This window comes from Cetorhinus maximus, chromosome 21, assembly GCF_964194155.1.
Source record: "Cetorhinus maximus chromosome 21, sCetMax3.hap1.1, whole genome shotgun sequence".
NCBI lineage: Eukaryota > Metazoa > Chordata > Chondrichthyes > Lamniformes > Cetorhinidae > Cetorhinus > Cetorhinus maximus.
In genome coordinates this window covers 2,411,963-2,433,936 of record NC_135899.1, presented here as the reverse complement: position 1 = coordinate 2,433,936, position 21,974 = coordinate 2,411,963, and the positions used below count along the sequence as shown (strand labels likewise).

General features: G+C 48.1%; 2 protein-coding genes across 2 annotated transcripts in view; both read right to left on the bottom strand.

Annotated features, from left to right (window-relative positions):
* LOC144695430 (early estrogen-induced gene 1 protein-like) overlaps positions 1-13,711 on the bottom strand; it is a 44,987-nt gene extending 31,276 nt beyond the window's left edge. Inside the window, exon 1 of the mRNA XM_078566319.1 lies at positions 13,498-13,711. Coding sequence (XP_078422445.1) covers positions 13,498-13,643 — 146 coding nt within the window. The 5' untranslated portion in view covers positions 13,644-13,711. The remainder of the gene's footprint in view (positions 1-13,497) is intronic.
* Positions 1-21,974, bottom strand: part of LOC144695488 (TNF receptor-associated factor 2-like) — a 498,558-nt gene that overhangs the window by 49,627 nt on the left and 426,957 nt on the right. The window lies entirely within an intron of this gene.

The window sequence follows — 21,974 nt, the reverse complement described above, 5'->3', positions numbered from 1 at the left end:
ATCAAATTTCCTCGCATTGTGGAGCAACAGATGTCACATGTTTAACAGGCTAGTTTCTAAGTGTCATGGGGAGTCAGTATAGCTGCTGTTCTGCTTCTAACGTCTGAGTATTACCTACTTGCGCAAACAAATAGTGAGTGGAATGTTTTTGACTACAAGTGATTAAGCTATAATATTAGCAGTTAGTTCAATAGATATAGGCAGAGGCATCCATTAATGATAGCGTAGATCAATGGCGGCTTACAAAGGATTCAGGAAAACACACGTCAGGGAAACTTGGATGAGAAAAGTACCTTTGAAGAAAGCAACTTTGACCATTTACTCGAATAGACTGTTTCCAAAGGATTCAGAAACAAATACATCATGGGGTTTCTATCTTAGGGTCAGAGAATCATTATGGTGCAGAAGGTGGCCATTCGGCCCATCGAGTCCATGCTGGCTCTCTGTAGAACAATCCAGTCAGTCTCATCACTCCCACTCTGTCACTGTAGCCCCGTAAGTTTATTTCCCTCAAGTGCTCATCCAACTTCCTTAGGAAATCATTCATCGTCTCTGCTTCCACCACCTTTGTGGGCAGTGAGTCCCAGGTCATTACCACTCACTGTGTTAAAACATTCTTCTTCACATTCCCCCCACATCGCTTGCTCAAAACCTTAAATCTGTGTCCCCTATTCCTCATCCCATCAGAGAATAGAAACAGCTTTTCCTCGTCTACCTTATCTAAACCTAATCCTGTCCACCTCTTATCAAATCTCCCCTCAATCTCCTTTGCTCCAAGGAGAACAACCCCAGCTTCTCCAACCTAACCTTGTAGCTAAAATCCCCCATCCCTGGAACCATGCTGGTAAATCTCCTCCACACCCTCTCAAGAACCCTCACGACCTTCAGTGAAGTGTGGTGACCAGAACTGGACATAATACTCTAGCTGTGACCTAACCAGAGCTTCATAAAGATTCAGCATAACCTCCCCGCATGTGGACTCCAATGCCTCTATTTATGAAACCCAAGATCCCACATGTTTTGACAAATATTCTCTCAACACATTCTGTCACCCTCTAAGATCAATGCACATGAAACCCTGAGACCTGTGCCTTTCATGCAGGCAAAATAAAGTCAACCATGTTCCATTACGTACAAGAGTTCTCAGGAGGGCTCGGAAGGTACAGAGACAGAAGGTCACATACTCTGTCCAGATAGACAACCCGTGCAGCGCAGCATTAAAGTCTATTCCACGTACTCCACTCCGCAAGCGTCCTCTTGAAGCGTGGACCAGAGCAGGAATGGGGCGGCTGACAGTGGATCTCCCGGTGCATGCAGATGCTGTCGCGTTGATTTACACTAAAACAGTGACTTCTTCGGTTCCTCTGCCTGAAGGCAGGTGCGACCCACAGCCCCACAACCTCCGCCACAGGAGAGGGCAAGGAGGCAGGTCCCAAATCCACCCCAGTCAGAACAGGGGTCGAACCCCATGCTGTTGCCGGGAACCTGGTGCATGTCGGCCATCCCACCAACCAAGCCAACAGGCTCCCCGAGGAGTCCGGGTTCCTCTGGCACTTTTCCATGCATGTGCACTCCAGAGCTATGGATAGTGATGGGAGAGCCTCCAATGATGTTTCCATCACATGGCTGACAAGGAATCTCTCCCGCTGTTCCACCATGCCACTGATCTGTGTTGTAAGGATTTGGAGGTTGATTGGCCATGTTATGAATGCATCATATTTTTTTTTACTTCATTCACGGGATGTGGGCTTCACTGGCTGGGCCCAGCATTTATCACCCATCTCTAGTTGCCCCTCGAGAAGGTGGCGGTGAGCTGCCTTCTTGAATCGCTGCAGCCCATGTGGTGTAGGTACACCCACAGTGCTGTTAGGGAGGGAGTTCCAGGATTTTGACCCAGTGACAGTGAAGGAACGGCCGATATATTTCCAAGTCAGGATGATGAGTGGCTTGGAGGGGAACTTCCAGGTGGTGGTGTTCCCATCTGTATGCTGCCCTTGTCCTAGATGCTAGTGGTCCTGGGTTTGCAAGGTGCTGTCGAAGGAGCCTTGGGGAGTTTTATGACAATCTGACAGCTTTCATGGCCACTTTCAGGTGGTGGTGTTCCCATCTATCTGCTGCCCTTGTCCTTCTAGATCGTAGAGGTCATGGGTTTGGAAGGTGCTGTCTAAGGAGCCTTGGTGAGTTCCTGCAGTGCATCTTGTAGATGGTACACACTGCTGCTACTGTGCGTCGGTGGTGGAGGGAGTGAATGTTTGTGGATGTGGTGCCAATCAAATGGGGCTGCTGTGGTCTGGACGGTGTCCAGGACAACACTTCTTGAGTGTTGTGGGAGCTTCAGTCATCCAGGCAAGTGGGGAGTATTCCATCACACTCCTGACTTGTACCTTGTAGATGGTGGACAGGCTTTGGGGAGTCAGGAGGTGAGTTACTCGCTGCAGGATTCCTAGCCTCTGACCTGCTCTTGTAGCCACAGTATTTATGTGGCTAGTCCAGTCCAGTTCAGTTTCTGGTCAATGGTAACCCCCAGGATGTTGATAGTGGGGGATTCAGTGATGGTAATGCCATTGAATCTCAAGAGGCCTTGACCATCCAGTCCGGGGGTGGGAACTGAACTGGGAGCTTCTGACTCAGAGCTGGGGACACTACCCACGGCACCACAAGGCTTCCTCACAACAGTGACTACGCCTCAAAAGAGTATTTAATTGGTTGTTGAGTGCTCCGGGACATTGCAAGACAGTGCTTAAACATGGGTCTTGCTTTTTTGCTTTACTCACTGCTTATTTCATCGCCTGATTCCTGCCGGATTCCTAAGTCTCCAAATTTCCTTTGTTTTCCCCAAGGGAGGCTCTGTGACTCTAATCCCCTCACCTGCCCGCCCACCACCCCACAACCCCCACCCCCACCCTTCCCACCCCACCCCCAAGGGTCTTGTTGAGAGACTGGCCAGGACAGAGAAAGAAAAGTTTAATCTTGGGCCAAACAGCTTGTGAAGTTGGAATTTCTTAGCAACTTACACCTCGCCACGTTGTGAAAATTGCTAATCTGATCCTCTAATTGCATCTCTTATTACCTCAGCTGCTGTATTCTTGACCAGACCCACCCAGCTCCGTGTTTACCAGCTCAACCTCACCCTCTAGTCCAACCTACTTAAAGGCCATTTGGTACTGCATCACATGCAGGCGATTTCATCGCAATTCCTGTACTTAACCCTGTTCAAGCTGCAGAACTATATGGGGAAATTCTTCAGAATGGACTCACACAGTGGGTCAGACACTGTCCTTTCCCCCTCTGGGACTGGGTGTGACAGTGGGTCAGACACTGTCCTTTCCCCCTCTGGGACTGGGTGTGACAGTGGGTCAGACACTGTCCTTTCCCCCTCTGGGACTGGGTGGGACAGTGGGTCAGACACTGTCCTTTCCCCCTCTGGGACTGGGTGGGACAGTGGGTCAGACACTGTCCTTTCCCCCTCTGGGACTGGGTGGGACAGTGGGTCAGACACTGTCCTTTCCCCCTCTGGGACTGGGTGGGACAGTGGGTCAGACACTGTCCTTTCCCCCTCTGGGACTGGGTGGGACAGTGGGTCAGACACTGTCCTTTCCCCCTCTGGGACTGGGTGGGACAGTGGGTCAGACACTGTCCTTTCCCCCTCTGGGACTGGGTGGGACAGTGGGTCAGACACTGTCCTTTCCCCCTCTGGGACTGGGTGGGACAGTGGGTCAGACACTGTCCTTTCCCCCTCTGGGACTGGGTGGGACAGTGGGTCAGACACTGTCCTTTTCCCCTCTGGGACTGGGTGGGACAGTGGGTCAGACACTGTCCTTTCCCCCTCTGGGACTGGGTGGGACAGTGGGTCAGACACTGTACATAACATCATAAAACCATAAGACATAGGAGCAGAAATTAGGCCATTCAGCCCATTGAGTCTGCTCCGCCATTCAATCATGGCTGATAAGTTTCCCAACCCCATTCTCCCGCCTTCTCCCCGTAACCTTTGATCTCCTTAACAATCAAGAACCTATCTATCTCGGTCTTAAATACACTCAATGACCTGGCCTCCACAGCCTTCTGTGGCAATGAATTCCATAGATTCACCACTCTCTGGCTAAAGAAGTTTCTCCTCATCTCTGTTCTAAAAGGTCTTTCCTTTACTTTGAGGCTGTGCCCTCGGGTCCTAGTCTCTCCGACTAATGGAAATATCTACCCCACGTCCACTCTATCCAGGCCTTTCAGTATTCTGTAAGTTTCAATCAGATCCCCCCTCATCCTTCTAAACTCCATCGAGTATAGACCCAGAGTCCTCAAACGTTCCTCATATGTTAAGCCTTTCATTCCTGGGATCATTCTCGTGAACCTCCTCTGGACCCTCTCCAGGGCCAGAACATCCTTCCTGAGATACGGGGCCCAAAATTGCTCACAATATTCTAAATGTGGTCTGACCAGAGCCTTATAAAGCCTCAGCAGCACATCCCTGTTTTTATAGAACCATCGAACCATAGAACACTACAGCACAGAAAAACAGGCCATTCGGCCCTTCTAGTCTGTGCCGAAATATTATTCCGCTAGTCCCATTGACCTGCACCTAGTCCATAACCCTCCAGACCTCTCCCATCCATTATATTCTAGTCCTCTCAAAATAAATGCCAACATTGCATTTGCCTTCCTAACTACCGACTCAACCTGCAAGTTAACCTTAAGAGAATCCTGGACTAGGACTCCCAAGTCCCTTTGCACTCCAGATTTCTGAATTCTCTCCCCATTTAGAAAATAGTCTATGCCTCTATTCTTCCTACCAAAGTGCATGACCTCACACTTCCCCACGTTGTATTCCATCTGCCACTTCTTTGCCCATTCTCCTAACCTGTCCAAATCCTTCTGCAGCCTCCCCGCCTCCTCAATACTACCTGTCCCTCCACCTATCTTTGTATCATCTGCAAACTTAGCCAGGATGCCCTCAGTTCCTTCATCTAGATCATTAATGTATAAAGTGAAAAGTTGTGGTCCCAACACTGACCCCTGTGGAACTCCACTAGTCACCGGCCACCATCCTGAGAAGGACCCCCTTATCCCCACTCTCTGCCTCCTGCCAGACAGCCAATCTTCTATCCATGTTAGTACCTTGCCTCCAACACCATGGGCTCTTATCTTACTGAACAGCCTCCTGTGCGGCACCTTGTTAAAGGCCTTCTGGAAGTCCAAGTAGATAACATCCATTGGTTCTCCTTTGTCTAACCTGCTCATTACCTCCTCAAAGAATTCTAACAGATTTGTCAGGCATGACCTCCCCTTGATGAAACCATGCTGACTTTGCCCTATTTTACCATGTACTTCCAAGTATTCTGAAATCTCATCCTTAATAATGGACTCTAAAATCTTACCAACAACCAAGGTCAGGCTAAAGGGCCTGTAATTTCCCATCTTTTGCCTCACTCACTTCTTAAACAGGGGGGTTACATTAGCGATTTTCCAGTCCTCTGGAACCCTCCCTGACTCCAGTGATTCCTGAAAGATCGCCACTAATGCCTCCACTATCTCTTTAGCTATCTCCTTAAGAACTCTGGGGTGTAATCCATCTGGTCCAGGTGATTTATCCACCTTCAGACCTTTCAGTTTTCCTAGCACCTTCTCCTTGGTAATGGCCACCATACTCACCGCTGCCTCCCGACTCTCTTGAACTTTGGGGATGTTACTCATGTCTTCCACCGTGAAGACTGACGCAAAGTACCTATTCAGTTCCTCCGCCATTTCTTTGTTCCCACTACTACTTCTCCAACGTCATTTTCCAGCAGCCCAATGTCCACTTTTGCCTCTCTCTTACCCTTTATATATCTAAAAAAACTCTTGCAATCTTCTTTTATATTACTGGCTAGTTTACCCTCATATTTAATCCCCCTCCTTATTTCTTTTTTAGTTGTCCTCTGTTGGTCTTTGTAGGCTTCCCAATCCCCTGGTTTCCCACTGCTCTTCGCCGCATTGTATGCTTTCTCTTTAGCTTTTATGCTGTCCCTGAGTTCCCTTGTCAGCCATGGTTGCCTCGTCCTCCCTTTAGTATGCTTCTTCTTCCTAGGGATGAATTTTTGCTGTGTCTCCCAAATTACTCCCAGAAACTCCTGCCATTGCTGTTCCACTGTTTTTCCTGCTAGGCTCATCTCCCAGTCAATTCTGGCCAGCTCTTCCCTCATGCCTCTGTAGTTGCCTTTATTCAACTGTAATACCGTTACATCTGATTCCAGCTTTTTCCTCTCAAATTGCAGGGTAAATTCTATCATATTATGGTCACTTCCTCCTCAGGGTTCCTTCACCTTAAGCTCCCTTATCAAACCTGCCTCAATACACATCACTAAATCTAGAATTGCCTGTTCCCTAGTGGGCTCCACCACAAGCTGCTCCAAAAAGCCATCTCGTATCTCGCAGACATTCCACAAATTCCTTTTCTTGGGATCCACTACCAACCTGATTTTCCCAGTCTACCTGCATATTGAAATCCCCCATGATCACTGTAACCTTGCCTTTCTTACACACCTTTTCTACCTCCTGGTATATCTTGTGCCCCACATCCTGACTACTGTTCGGAGGCTTGTACATAACTCCCATTATGGTTTTTTTTACCTTTGCAGTTCCTCAACTCTACCCATACAGATTCTACATCATCTGACCCTACGTCATTTCTTGCTATTGATTTAATTTCATTTCTTACTAACAAAGCAACCCCACCCCCTCTGCCAACCTGCCTATCTTTTCGATAGGATGTATGTCCTTGGATATTTAGCTCCCAGTCCTGATCCCCTTGCCGCCTTGCTTTTCCCGCTCTGGGACTGGATGTTTTAGATCCCATTGTTGCACCAACAAACCTAATGATTATTTGGAACAAACAGCAAGGAAACAGGCCCTTCGGCCCCAGCTGTCCTAGCCAGTGCTTATTCTCCACTCACTCTACCTCCTCTTTTCTTTAATTCATCCTGTCAGCATAATCCTCCGTTCCCTTCTCCCTCACATCCTTGTCTAGTTTCCCCCTTCAATGTATCTACACCACTCGCTTCATCCACTCGCTATGGTAGCCAGTTCCCCATCCTCACCACTCTCTGGGTGAAGAAGTTTCTCCTGAATTCCCTATTGGATTTCTTGGTGGCCATCTTATATTGACGGCCTCTAGTTCTGCCCTTTCTCACAACCTCTCTCTCTATCCACTCGATCAAAACCTGTCAGAAATTTTTAAAAAAAGATACCTGGAAAAACTCAGCAGGTCTGGCAGCATCTGCGGAGAGGAGCACAGTTAACGTTTTGAGTCTGTATGACTCTTCAACAGAATTTTAAAGATCTCTATCAGGTCACTGCCTCCACCCCTCCCCCACCGCCTTTTCTTTTCCAGTCTGCCAACCCTCCGATAACCTTCTGCAGGCCCTGGAAGCCAGTGCTTACAAAGCAATGTGATCAGCAAAGTGACTACAAAGCTGACCGATCCCATGGGTCAGACCGTGGCGATGGGGGGGAGTGGTTTTCTTTGACAGGAAATCTGCACGGTGCGGCTTCACAGAGGGGGAGGGGAATCACTGAGTGCCTAGGATCCAACAGACTGGAACCAGCACACAGAGCCTGGCCAACAATCAGAGCTCAGGCAATCACTGCCCAATGGGCCACCCCCAGCACCGAGAGATGGTGCATTGCTATAGTAACCTTCACCACCTCAGGGCATCCCAAAGTGCCCTGCCACACAATGGAGCCCTTTGGATGCATTGCCACTGTTGTAACGTGTGAAAGGCAGTGGCCAATTTGTGCACAGCAAGATCCCGCAACCAGCAATGAGATCAATGATCAGATTGTCTATTTTAAGCCTTGGTTTCGGGGTTGATATTAGGAGCACCCCTCTGCTCTTCGTCAAAAAGAGTGCCATGGGGTCTTTTGCGTCCACGCAAGAGGGCAGGCTCCCCGTGATGTGGACAGAAGGTAATATTGGGCAGGGGCGTGTAACCAGCAGCCCACCCGATCCTGTGGGAATTCCATTCCCCCTTGGAAGAGGCATGTGATTGGGTCTGGGTTACGAAAGCACCCCCCCCCTCCTTTGCCGGGGTTTCTAGGGTGGGACACACGCTGTCCGAGATCATGGATAACAACTGCATTCGGGAGGGAGCAGGGCGTCCCAGAAATATTTTGCCATCATAATCAATTGATGAACAGTCACATTGACAGGACCAAAGTCCCGCAGTTTTTGATCACACGACATTAGCTGTACAAGGTGTGGTGCACCAAGACTTCATATCGGCTGGTGAAAGGCCCTCTTTGAATGTTGGCATTGCCTTTTTATTGCACCAATAAGCACACCACCAGATCTTACTGTCACTTTTTAACCCTGTCAGATCGGTTCATGATCAATGCCCCGAGGTAAAACCCTCGAAGGTAAAATAGCAGAGATGGCATCAAAGCAGGAACTTGCATTTGAGTATTGCTGATAAAAGAGACAAGCTATTAACTCTTTTCATCTTGCACTCATTCGGACAGAATCGAAAGAGCACCAATTCCAAAGGGAACAACAATTTACACTGCACGAGAAGAGGGTAATGATTGGCTGGCAATAGGATCCTGATTGATAGAGGCGTTGCCATGGAGGGGTGCACCAGGGAACAGTTAACTGCCAAGTTTTTGTTTAAATTCAAACCAGGTAAGTCCACTCTGATTGGTGAAGGCATTGCCATGGGGAATGAACCAGGGAATAGTGACCCCCCACCCCCCTGCCGCCCCCAAGCTTTTGTTTGGTTGAAAAAGGTGCAATGCATGGACACGTTCCTTCTGTTTGCGAAGGACAGGGCCCTGTATGTGAATATATGTAGCTTCTAGCACACGTAAGTGAGCCACACTGGGAGCCCAACTGATAATCCTAAATTGGTTGGCAGTGTAATTCTTAGCACAAACAGGGTTTGTTGTGTTGTCCAATCGCAGAATCACATCTAATGCTGGACACTATGTTCTGAGTTTTGCAAGCACGGGCTGGTTGAGTACAGGCAGTAGTTTGTCTGTTGAAAACAGCCAGAGGGACGTGCCATATGATATGATCCACTTCTCATTGGGACATACAGCCTACATGCCTGGCATTGCACTGACCTGCCTGTTTTGAATTTAAACAAAAATTTGGCAGTTAACTGTTCCCTGGTGCATTCTCCATGGCAACACCTCTACTAATCAGATTTCTCTTGCCAACCAGCCATCACCCTCCTCTCATGCAGCATAAATTGTCGTGCTCTCTAGATTCGGAATCCTTGCGAATCTGTCCTGATGAGTCCAAGATGAAAATCTTTGACAGCTTATCTCTTTTTACAACTTGCACTTACACGGCACCTCTCACAACCTCGTGATGCCCCTTTACAGCCAAACATTTTTTGTTTTGAAATGTGGTCGATATTATAATGTAGGAGCTATAGCTGTCCATTTGCACACATCAAGCTCCCAAAAACGACAATGTGATAATGACCAGATTTATCCGAATTTTAACGGATCGTCATTGGTCAGGACATTAAGTTGAACTCACCTCCTGTTCTTCAAAACAGTGCCGTCCGACAGGCCGGTTCGATGTCTCGTCCGAGAGACAACGCCTCCAAAAGTGCACCACTCCCCTCAGGACTGCCCTGAGAGCACCAGTCTGCATTTTGTGCTGAAGGCTCTAAGCTGGTGTCAAAGTGGCCTCAGTGGTACTTGTACAATATGGTCCCTTGGCATTTGGGCCCTATGTCCCATTGCAAGGCAGACCCCCATGTCTCGGAGGCTCCGCCCATGGCCTACTGAGCCGGGATTCAGGGCTGGGATCAGGAAATGTCTGAGTGAGGGGCCACAGATCCACATCCCATTGCTCCATGATTGGCATTCCCAAGATCGGCACGACAATGGTCTCCTTGGTGATAGGCACCAGTACTTTCCATTTCCCACTGCCACATCATCCTGGTCTTTCAACCAGGCTATTGCGCCAGGAAGTGTGTGTGTGCCCAATTCCAGAGACAGCAAATATCCAAACGGGGAAACATTCGGCTGCCACCACCTGTGTAGGGCCTTATTGGTCAAGACTGGCCATGCCAGTCACCAACTTGCTTATAAAGCTATAAACAGGAGTTTCTTGCCCGCTGGAAGGCTCCTGCCCAGTACAGGGGGATGTCTATTTGCCCAGGGGCACCCTTCATGATCTTGTGCCCGTTCTTAATACCTGCACTTAGGTAGCGGGAGTCAGCAGCCTGATCGACCATGAAGAGCATCACAGCAGGGCAGGTGTCTTCAACCTGCCATTTACACAGGCAAACTTTGCAGCAAAGATTGGGGTGGGATGGGAGGCAGGGCACAGTGCACAGAGATCAGGTGTGGAAATCTGTCTGAACGCTGGGGTGCTGAGGCCAACTCTGAACAGGTTGAAGACCTGGGGCCTTCTCGATCAGCGCTCTGCTCTGTTTGAACCAAGAAAAAATTCACATTGTGCCTTTCGCGACCTCCGCACATCGCAAAGTGCTTCACAGCGGATGAATTATTTCTCAAGTGCTCTCACTGTTGTGATGTGGGAAACGCAGCAGTCAATTTGCACACAGCAAGATCCCACAAGGTGGCAAATGAATGCCATGTTGCCCGAGGAACAAAAATTGGCCAGGTTCCCAGGTGTGAGGGTGGGAGATGTGGTTGTGGAGTGCCCCCTCTCTCCTCCCCTCCACACCAGCTCAGACGGTTCAATGGCAAGTTCCACAATGGTTGAGAAATGGTTGGATGATTTAGGGGGTGATCTAATTGAGGTGTAAGTGGGGTGGGCAGTCCACACAAGGTGGTGGGTGGGGTGGGGGCATGACCTTAAAATTAGAACAAAGGGACCCCCATGGTGCCCTGACCAACTTCAATTCCTAGGCCAACATCACAAACGGACGAACAATCTGTTTTAATCACAATGCAGCTACTGGGATCTTGCTGTGCACCAACTGGCGGCAAATGCATTTCGAAAACGACTTCAGTGGTTGTAAAGCCCTTTGGGGGGAATGTCCTTCTCCCACCGTAGGTGCTATATTACTGCACCACCTTTCTCGCTTTTGGGGCCCCCAAAACACAGCAGGAGGCCATTCAGCCCTTCACATCTGTGCTGGTTCGCTGAAGAAGTTCTTTACCCATACCCTTCTTACATTGCTGTCTTTTCCCAGTATCCAGCCACTTCACCGAAGCCAACCTGGCTCGAAGCGTACCTGCCATTGATTCTGAGAGACTGTGCTACTTGTGTCCTCTGCCCCACACAAAGTCATGAAACTGAGAGTCTGTCTGCCTGTCTATTGGAGAGTGGGGTCAATCTTCCCGGGTCCTGGCCAACACTCCTTAAAAACAACTACTTTCACCCATATGGCGCCTTTAATGTCCCATACCATTTCATTGGGACGTGATCAGACAAAAGGGGACCCCAGGCACATAATAGGATGTTAGGGCAAGGTGACCATAAGTTTGGTCAAAGGTGCTTATAAAAAGTGCACCTTAAAAGGACAAAAAGGAGGGGAATCCAGAGCATGGGCCCTAGGTCGCTGAAGCTCTGACTGCCATCGGTCGGGGCAAAGGGAGTGGGAGATTTTTTTTTTTCAATGAGGTGTGGGCGCCGCTGGCAAGGCCAGCATTTGTTGCCCATCCCTAATTGCCCTTGAACTGAATAGCTTGCTGGGCCATTTCAGAGGGCAGTTAAGAGTCAACCGCATTGCTGGGGGCCTGGAGTCACGTGTAGGCCAGACTGGGCAAAGGTGGCAGGTTTTCTTCAAGGGCATTAGTGACCACAGCTGGGTATATATGACAATCGATGACGGTTGTCATAGTCACCATTCCAGAGTGGATGCTGTCGATACAATAGCCCTATCGTGGCAGGAAGCATCTTGAGGAGTCGATATCTGGATGGAAGCCTCGTTTACTCCTAGTTAATCTCTGACGGTAAATACCAAATGTAGTCTACAGACGAAATGGGGTTAGATAGTGGGGCACGACTGCACGCATTCACTCTCCATTTTAAAAACGCGAGATGATTTTCACGAAATGTAGCTTTGCCTGATCTAATTTCACATTGAAATGGGGCAATTTGGGAAGCGGGGCAAATCAGAGTTGGCCAGAGCCCAGGTTTTTCCTCTTGGCAGGGGCGGGGGGGAGACGCGGTGACAATGTGACCAGTTTACACAGGCAGTTCCCATTCTGAACGCGGACCCCCAAGATTTACAATGGGGAAGGGTGGAGACAAAGTGTGACAAAAACGTGTCAAGAGGAAGAAAGCTGTTAGTAAATGGTTAGCATCATAGGTGCCAGCCGCGGTTCAGTTGTGAGCACGCTGGCCCGGGTCAGGAGATTGTGGGTTTGAGTCCCACTCCGGAGTCTTGGACACTGCAGCGGGGGAGGGTGGTGTGGTGGTAATGTCACTGGACTAGCAATCTAGAGGCCCAGGCTAATGCTCTGGGGACATGGGTTCAAATCCCATCATAGAAGCCGGTGGAATTTTAATTCAGTTAATAAATCTGGAATTTAAAGCCAGTCTCTTATGGCCGCCATAAGCTGATTATGGTACCAACCCGTCTGCTTCACTAATAGAAAATCTACCATTCTTACCTGGTCTGGCCTACATATGGCTCCAGACCCCACATCAGTGCCTTAACTGCCCTCTGAAACGGCCTTGCAAGTTGCTGAGTTCAAGGGCAATTAGGGATGGACAACAAATGCTGGCCTTGCCAGGAAAAAAAACACAAAATGCAGGTTGACACGACAGAGTGCAGTACAGACAGAGTGCAGCACCATCAGAGGGGCTGTCTTTTAGATAAGACATTAAACTGAGGCCCTGTCTGCCCACTCAGATGGATGTTAAAGATCCCCATGACACTGCATTAGAAACAGGAGCAGAGTAGGCCATTCAGCCCGTTTCTGCCCGCTCTGCCATTCCATAAACTCATGGACGATCTTCAGACCCAACTCCGCCAGCATTCACCATCTTGAACGCCCTCCGGTGTCTCATCCCTCAATCAAAGAAATAAATCTGGTCATTGTCACATTGCTGCTGGCGGGAGTATTCTGCCTGTAAATTGGCCGCCACGGTTTCCACACTGACCGGGGACTCACTGCCCACGGGGTGGGGTGGTGGTGGGGTGCAAGCGGAGACGATGAAGGATTTCAAAAGGAAATTGGATGGTCACTTGAGGGAAATGAACTTTCAGGGCTGCGGGGACAGGGGGGGGTTGCTGACTGGATTGCTCTACAGAGTCGATGGGCCGAATGGCTTCCTTCTGTGCCCTGATGATTCTAAAGACTCTATAATAACAACAGCGACTGCAGTTCAGCTGTAAAGCGCTTTGGGTGGGGGGGTGGGGTGGGGGGAAAGAGGTGTTTGCTGACCTGAGGTGGGGAAAGGCGCTTGGTAAATGCAATCCCACTGGACATTGGGTCAAGATCCAGCCAGGACTTCAACTCAAAACGAAAAAATGCTTCCAAAAAAAAACAAAGAGAGGGAGGGAGGGACAGTCAGTCAAGTCTGCTCACCTGGAGGAGAGGTCGGTGAAGGTGCCGCCATGGAGAAGGCGGATCTTACAGAAGAGAATCCCGTTGACGAAAGGCACGGCCGAGAGTTCCTCCAGAGTCAGGCTGACCAGAAACTTAAACCTCTTCTTCTTCAGCAGAAAAGCCATGGAGTAAGGAAAAGAAGGAAGGAAGGGAAGAAACACACAAGGGAAACAAAACAGGAGCAGCAGATGAAGACCTTATTTCCCCTGTGTCTGTCTCTGTCTCCAACTATCTCACTGTCACTTTCGATTGCGGAAGTTCTCCAGTCTTTTCCCAGTCTCAGACCAGCTGAGAATGGGAGAGAGGGAGAGAGAGAGAGAGAGACAGAGAAAGAGAGAGAGAGGGAGAGAGAAAAAACTCTAAACACCGAACCAGTCCAGGGGAAATTCTTTTTAACAAGTAAATAAACAGATGGCTCGATCCTATCGAACTTGTTCAAATAAACTTCATTTCACAGTAAAGTTAGCATCAAGGCTCCATCTGCTTTTTCCAACCTTCTTTTCAGCAAGAGCCCCCCAAAAAAAACCAAATAACACTTTACATGCGAGCAGCCCCTGCCTATTTATATCCACAGAAACGAACATATATAAAGAGTTTGACTCAGGGTCATGTCGATTCCTGGTAGATGTGTAAGAAGAGGGGCAGCTGCCCTCCAATCTCAGCTCCGCTTCTCTGTGAGTCACCCAAGGGGCCGAGGTCCCTTTCTCTTTTTTTTAAAAAGTAGTTTCCCTTGCACCACTGCAGCCAAGATTGTTTTTTTCAAAACAAGTTTTCAACTCCTGGTTGGCGCTGGGTTGGAAAGGTTTCCAATTTTGGGGAGAGGGGGAGGTGGGGAGGTTGTTGGGTTGAATGCTGCCCGCCCCCTTCTCTCTCTGATTGGGGAGTTCAAACTCTATCAGCCCTGGTGCTGGTTGCCCTGACAGTCAATCCCAGCTCAGCAAAAACTCCACTGTGCAAAACAGCCTGGAGTTCCCAGATCAGGGAGCAATCAGATAGTCACCCAGGCGACCGCCGCCCTGCCCTCCTAGGGGTTCAAAGGACCTTCCTTCCCTCTTTTCAGACTCACCACTTTATTCCACCCAACCCAGTCCAAACATCAACACCACCTCCTCCCGGATTTGCACATATCCTAGGCATATAAACTTGGAAAGAAAACAGAGAGGAGGGGGGAAACTCTTTCGAGTTATCAACAGTCACAGATTGCAACTCTTTCGAGTACAATCACAGTTCTTGGTTTCCGGGAGTGGGACATGAACCCACAACCCTCTGATTCAAAGGCGAGGGTGCTATGAACTGAGCCACAGCTGACGCGGCAGGAGTACGGTGAATGCAGAGCTTGGGGGGAGGGGGGGGGGGTGTGGGCTGGGGGAGGAGTGGGACTAAACTGATGGGCAGAGTGCCCTGCCCTTTCTGTACCGTAGATTTTTCTAACATTTTCTAAATATCTGAATGGGATCAATGCTGTGTAGGGAGGTGAGGAGAGGGCGGGGAGTGGCAGTAGGCGAACTGCTCCTGGAGGAGGGCCAGCACGGACGCGATGGGCCGAGTGGCCTTCTCCCACGCTGTAACGATTCTATGGTCCCCACGAAGTCAGGGCGGTGACGGGTCAAGTCCGAGTGCTGGGCGGGTTCTCCGTCTGCAGCGGGTGAATTCAGCCAGCGTGGGGTTAGGTACCCGCCATGCATGTGGCTCACCTCCCTCTCAGGCAGAAGGAGGTCGGTTCAAATCTCACTCCAGGGACTTGGGCACACGCAGCCTCAGAATTGTTACAGCGCAGAAGGAGGCAATTCGGCCCATCGTGTCAGTACCGCCTCTCTGAATGAGCAACTCACTTAGTGCCATTCTCCTGCCTTCTCCCCGTAACCCTGCACATTCTTCCTTTTCAATTCCCTCTTGAAAGCCTCGATTGACCCTGTCTCCACCACACTCTCAGACAGTGCATTCCAGACCCTAACCACTCGATTGACCCTGTCTCCACCACACTCTCAGGCAGTGCATTCCAGATCCCAACCACTCGATTGACCCTGTCTCCCCCACACTCTCAGACAGTGCATTCCAGACCCTAACCACTCGCTGTGTGAAAAAGGTTTTCCTCATGTCACTATTGCTTCTTTTACTAATTATTTTAAACTTGTGCCCTCTCCTTTTACACGTGTGTTTCTTTCACATATGGGAACAGTTTCTCTCTATCCGGTCTGCCCATACCCCCCATGATTTTGAAAACCTCCATCAAATCTCCTCTCAACCTTCTCTTCTCCAAGAAAAATAGTCCCAACTTCTCCAATCTATCTTCATAACTGAAGTTCCTCATCCCTGGAACCATTCTCCTGAATCTTTCCTGCACTCTCTCCAATCCCTTCACATCCTTCCTAAAGTGTGGCTCTCAGAACTGGATACAATACTCCAGCTGAGGCCAAACTAGTGACTTAGACAAATTCCACATTAGCTCTTTTCTCTTCCATGCGAATTAGGAGCAGGAGTAGGCCACTCGGCCCTTCGAGCCTGCTCTGCCATTCAATAAGATCATGGCTGATCTGCATATAACCTCAGCTCCAGATTCCTGCCTACCAAAAGATTCGCAACCCTCTGAGAGAAAAATAATTCTCCTCATCTCTCTCCTAAATGGGCGACCCCTTATTTCTAAACACCAGCCCCTAGTTCTAGCCCTGTTGAGGCCCCTCTAGGAACTTATATGTTTCAATCAAGTCACCCCTTATTAGAACCATAGAAAAGTTACAGCACAGAAGGAGGCCATTCGGCCCATCTTGTCCATGCCAGCCCGAGGACACCCAGGTGCCCTTTCTAATCCCACCTTCCTGCAGCCGGCCGATAGCCCTGCAGCTTACAGCACTTTAGGTGCAGATCCAGGTACTTTTTAAAAGAGTTTGGAGTTTCTGCCTCTACCACCAACTTGGGCAGCGAATTCCAGACACCCACTACCCTCTGCGTAAAAAAGTTCTTCCTCATGTCCCCCCTACACCTTCTGCCACTTATCTTGTATCTATATCCCCTAGTTCTAGAATTCTCCACCTAGGGAAACAATTTTATCCTGTCCATTCTCTCTATATTCTTCTAAACTCCAGCGGATACAAGCCTAGCCTGTCCAATTTTTCCTCATAACCCACCCATTCCAAACATTAGTCTAGTAAACCTTCTCTGAACTGCTTCCAATGCATTTGCACCCGTCCTTAGGTAAGGAGACCAATACTGTACACAGTACTTCAGATGTGGTTTCACCAATGCCCTGAAGCATAACCTCCCTACTTTAATATTTAAATCATCTTGCAATGAATCTTGTACTCTATGCCTCTATTAATAAAGCTCAGGATACTGTCTGCTCTCTCCACCTGTCACACAATTTCAACTGGTCATGCAGCCCAGCAGTGAGGGATTATTTTGCTGTCTTTCAGGTGCACATGTCTTTTCAGGTGGATGTAAAAGCGTGGAGGCATTCTGCCTGGTATCCCGGCCAATGTTTATTCCTAAAAAGCAAAGGTCCTGGCCGTTGCTGTTTGTGAGACCTTGCTTCGTGCCAACCAGCTTGCTGCATTTCCAAAGCTGATTACCATTCCACAAAGTCCCTCATGGGTTATGAAATGCTTTGGGGCATCCTCAGGTTGTGAGAGTATAAAACACTTAGTTGGGTCATATCCGGAATACTGCGTAGAGTTCTGCTCACTGCACTAAAGGGAAGGTGTGAGCGCACAAAAGAGGCTGTGGAGGAGGAGGTTTACCAGGGTGTTGCCTGGACTGGAGAATTTTAGTTATGAGGAAAAATTGGATAGGCTGGGAATGTTTCCTTGGAACATAGGAGACTGAGGGGAAGGCTCATTCAAGTGTAGAAGGGATCTAGCTAGAGTGGGTAGGTAGGCCCTATTTGCCTTGGTTGGGCAGTCCATAAGCAGGGGAAATGGATTTAAGGTAAGAGATAGGAGATTTACAGGGGATTCAAGGGGAAACCTTTACACCCAGAGCATGATGGGGCGCTGGAACCCACTGCCTGAAAGGTAGAAACCCCCATAACATTTAAAAGGTATTCGTAGATGCATGTGAAATGTCATAACCTACAAGGATATCGAGCAGGAGCTGGAAAGAGGGACTGGGCTACTTGCCGGCCAGCACAGACACAATGGGCTGTATGGCCTCTTTCTGAGCTGTAAATCTCTCTGATTTCCATGAAGATGTTACATAAGGTCTCCTTTCCTTTCTTTTGAATGTATTTGGCCAACATGTAACTGAGCTCTTGCATCCCTGGATCACCAAGGTTTGATTCCCAGATTTTGATCAAGTAATCCCAGGGAAAAAGAACTATTCACTCCCCATGACAAAGCCTTGACCAATCCAAATCGACCTGCCTGGTTTGAATTTAAACAAAAGTTCTGCCGCTAACTGTTCCCTGGTGCGTCCTTCATGGCAACCCCTCTACCAATCAGAGTCCAGTTGCCAACCAATCAGCATTCTCCTCTCATGCAGTATAAATTGTTGTTCCCTTTGAGATTTGGTATTCTTGCAAATCTGTCCTGGTGAGTGCAAGACAAAGAGCTTGAATAGCATGCCTTTTTCTTCAGCAATGCTAAAGAACTATTCCTTCTGGTTAGTAACAGTGTGGCATGAATCTAAACTTCCAAAGATGGCAAAACTGTGTGCTTTGCACAATGGGTTGTTTGAACACTCAGTGGCCCATCAGAAACAATGGTGAGAGCAGAATCCTGAACAACAACTTCTAAAAAATCTATATATATATATATATAATGCATCCATTTGGATAAGAAATGTTTTAAAGGAGACGGAAATGGAAGTCAGTGGATCCCTTTAAGAAAGCTGGCATTGCTATGATGGACCAAATGGCCATCTGCCGTGCTGTAAAATTCAATTCAATAATAGGGTTAGAGAGCGAATGAAGCAGACAAGGTTCCTGCTCCTGATTTCTATCTATTAAGCTGGAAAGGGTATATATGTGGGTGTTGTACAAGGACATGATCGGACCCAGTTGTGACACTGTGCCTGCATCCCTACTGTATAAACCAAAGGTCCCTGGTTCCATGCTGAATTAACTGATCTCAGATGACGCAAACCTTTCTCTTTCATAACTAAGACCTGTATGGACTTCCTGCCAAATTATTCCATTATAAATTCATTTTTCCATGCTTATAATGAAAACTAGCTATGTAAACTGGTCATGTGTCATGAGCACCCTCTGCCCAGTGCATGCTCTGCAGCATCACCACTGCTGGGAGGGTGTAATTACAGCATGACAAGTTTCCATGGGCACTTGCCACTGTAAACAATGATGTTGCAAGTTACCATGGAAATGGAAAAACAGGAACAGAATGTATGAGCTGATAACTGGCAAGTAACATTCATGCCATACAATTGCCAGGCAATGACAACCTCAACAAAAACACACTGAATCACACTGCCTGAGGGGGTGATAGAGGCAGGGACCCTCACAATATTTAAGAAGTATTTAGATGAGCACTTGAAACGCCATAGCATACTGGGCTACAGGCCAAGTGCTGGAAAATGGGATTAGAATAGATAGGGGTTTGATAGCTGGCACAGACACGGTGGGCTGAACCTATGACTCTCTGACTAAGAGAGAATCTAACCATTTCCCCTTGACATTCAATGGCATTACCATCACTGAATCCCCGCTATCAACATCCTGGGGATTCCCATTGACCAAAAGCCTAACTGGACTAGCCATATAAATACTATGGCTGCAAGAGCAGGTCAGAAGCTGGGAATTTGGCAGACAGTAACTCACCTCCTGACTCCCCAGAACCTGTCCACCATCTACAAGGCACAAGTCAGGAGTGTGATGGAATACTCCCCACTTGCCTGGACGAGTGCAGCTCCAACAACACTCAAGAAGCTCAACACCATCCAGGTCAAAACAGCCCACTTGATTGGCACCCCATCCACATACATTCGCTCCCTCCACCACTGGTGCACAGTAGCAGCAGTGTGTACCATCTACAAGATGCACTGCAGGAATTCACCAAGGCTCCTTCAACAGCACTTCCAAACTTCTAGAAGGACGAGAGTAGCAGATAGATGGGAACACCAGCACCTGGAAGTTCCCCTTCAAGTCACTCACCATCCTGACTTGGAAATGTATTGCCGTTCCTTCACTGTCGCTGGGTCAAAATCCTGGATTCCCTCTCTAACAGCACTGTGGGTGTACCTACACCACATGGACTGCAGCAGTTCAAAAGGGTTGGACAATAAATGCTGGCCTTGCCAGCGATGTTCACATCCAATGAATGAACAGAAAATCTCTGTCGTGAGAACTGGATCATTCCTGTGTACTTTGGTCCAATTAATACCCATTGCAACTGCACTTTACCTGGAGGCTGCACTTGGTGTCAACTTGCACATGTGCAATACCAGGGCAGCTTGACAATTCTTGATAAAAGGTTGGCTCAAGTGTTGTTGGATGCTGTGTACAATCCAATCTGAGTTCGCTACTCTCAGGCAGGGCAAGATTTTGAGGAGACCACAACATTTGACTTTAGCACTCACCCCTGATCACTATCCTATACCACCCCTGGAAATTAAACAAGACTTGACATTAGTTCAGGATTGCTTCACACCCACCACGCCCGAATATTAACATTCACTCTTCAGACATAGAAATAAGCAATGGCCATTGGGCTTGCGAGATCTAGCAACAAGGTCAGGTATGCAGGACAGAAGGGGAAGGCATGTTAGAAAAATGGAAAGTGCGGGGAAGTTTATTTGGAGGCAGCAGCTGGAAGATGCTCAGACTATTGGCTTCTTATTGACAGATTGGTGGTTGTCCTTTGGGTGAAACAGGGTGGCTCACTAAATTATTCTCTTTTCACCCCACCTCTCTGCGCCATTAGCAAGACTAACTGTACCTGCTCTCTGGTTCAACACAGCTACTTGAGTAAATCATTAACCGCCTCTAACTTGCTCATATTGATATTATTGAGGAGGGATCAGAGATTCTGCCACGAAAGACTGGCAACTGAATACCTAGGGCACCTTATTCAATCCGGGATGTCCATTTTTCTATATATAAACCATGCAAACCGCTTGATTAAATTCCAGCTTACATCTCACAGAATCACCGAATCTTAACGGCACAGAAGGAGGCTATTCAGCCCATCATGTCTGCACCAGCTCTCCAAATGAGCATTATGAGCTAGTGCCATTGCCCTGCCTTTTCCTTGTACCCCTGCACCTTGTTTCTCTTCAAATAATCCCCCAATGCCCTCTTGAAAGTCTCGATTGAACCTGCCTCCACCACACTTCCAGGCAGTGCATTCCAGACCCGAACCACTCGCTGTGTGAAAAAGTTTTTTCTCACGTCACACTTGTTTCTTTTGCAAGTCACTTTAAATCTGTGCCCTCTCGTTCTTGATCTTTTACGAGTGGGAACAGCTTCTCCCTGTCTACTCTGTCCAGCCCCCTCATGATTTTGAAAACTTTTATCAAGTCTCCTCTCAGCCTTCTCCTTTGCAAGGAAAACAGTCCCAACTTCTCCAATCTTTCCTCATAGCTGAAGCTTCTCATCTCTGGGACCATTCTTGTAAACCTCTCCTGCACTCTCTCCAATGTGTTCACATCCTTCCTATAATGTGGTGCCCAGAACTGTACACAATGCTCCAGTTGAGGTCTAAGGAGTGTCTTATATAAATTCAGCATAACCTCCCTGCTCTTTACTCTATGCCCCTATTAATAAAGCCCAGGATACTATTTGCTTTATTAACTGCTCTCTCCACCTGTCCTGACACCTTCAATGATCTATGCACATATACACCCAGGTCTTTCTGCTCCTGCACCCCCTTCAAAATTCCACCCCTTATTTTATATTGTTTGTCCATGTTCTTCCTACCAAAATGCATCACCTCACACTTCTCCACATTGAACTTCAACTGTCACCTATCTGTCTATGTCCTCTTTAAGTTCCACACCATCCTCCTCGCAGTTCACAACACTCCCAAGCTTCGTATCATCCACAAACTTTGAAACTGTCCCCTGCACACCAAGATCTAGATCATTAATATAGATCAGGAAAAGCAAGGATCCTAATACTGACCCCTGGGGAACTCCACCACAAACCTTCCTCCAGCCCAAAAACCATCCATTGACCATTAATCTCTTGCTTCCTATTTTTCAGCCAATTTTGTATCCACATTGCTACAGTCCCTTTTATTCCATGAACAATAACTTTTCTCACAAGTCTGTTGTGTGGCACAGTGCCTCTTCAAAGTCCATGTACACCACATCAACAGCATTACCCTCATTGACCTTCTCTGTCACCTCTTCAAAAAACGCCAGAAAATTAGTTAAACACGATTTCCCCTTTAGAAATCCATGCTGGCTCTTCCTTATCAGCCTATATTTTTCTATGTGATTACTAATTCTATCCCGAATAATTGTTTCTAGAATCTTGCCCACCACTGAAGTTAAACTGACTGGTCTGT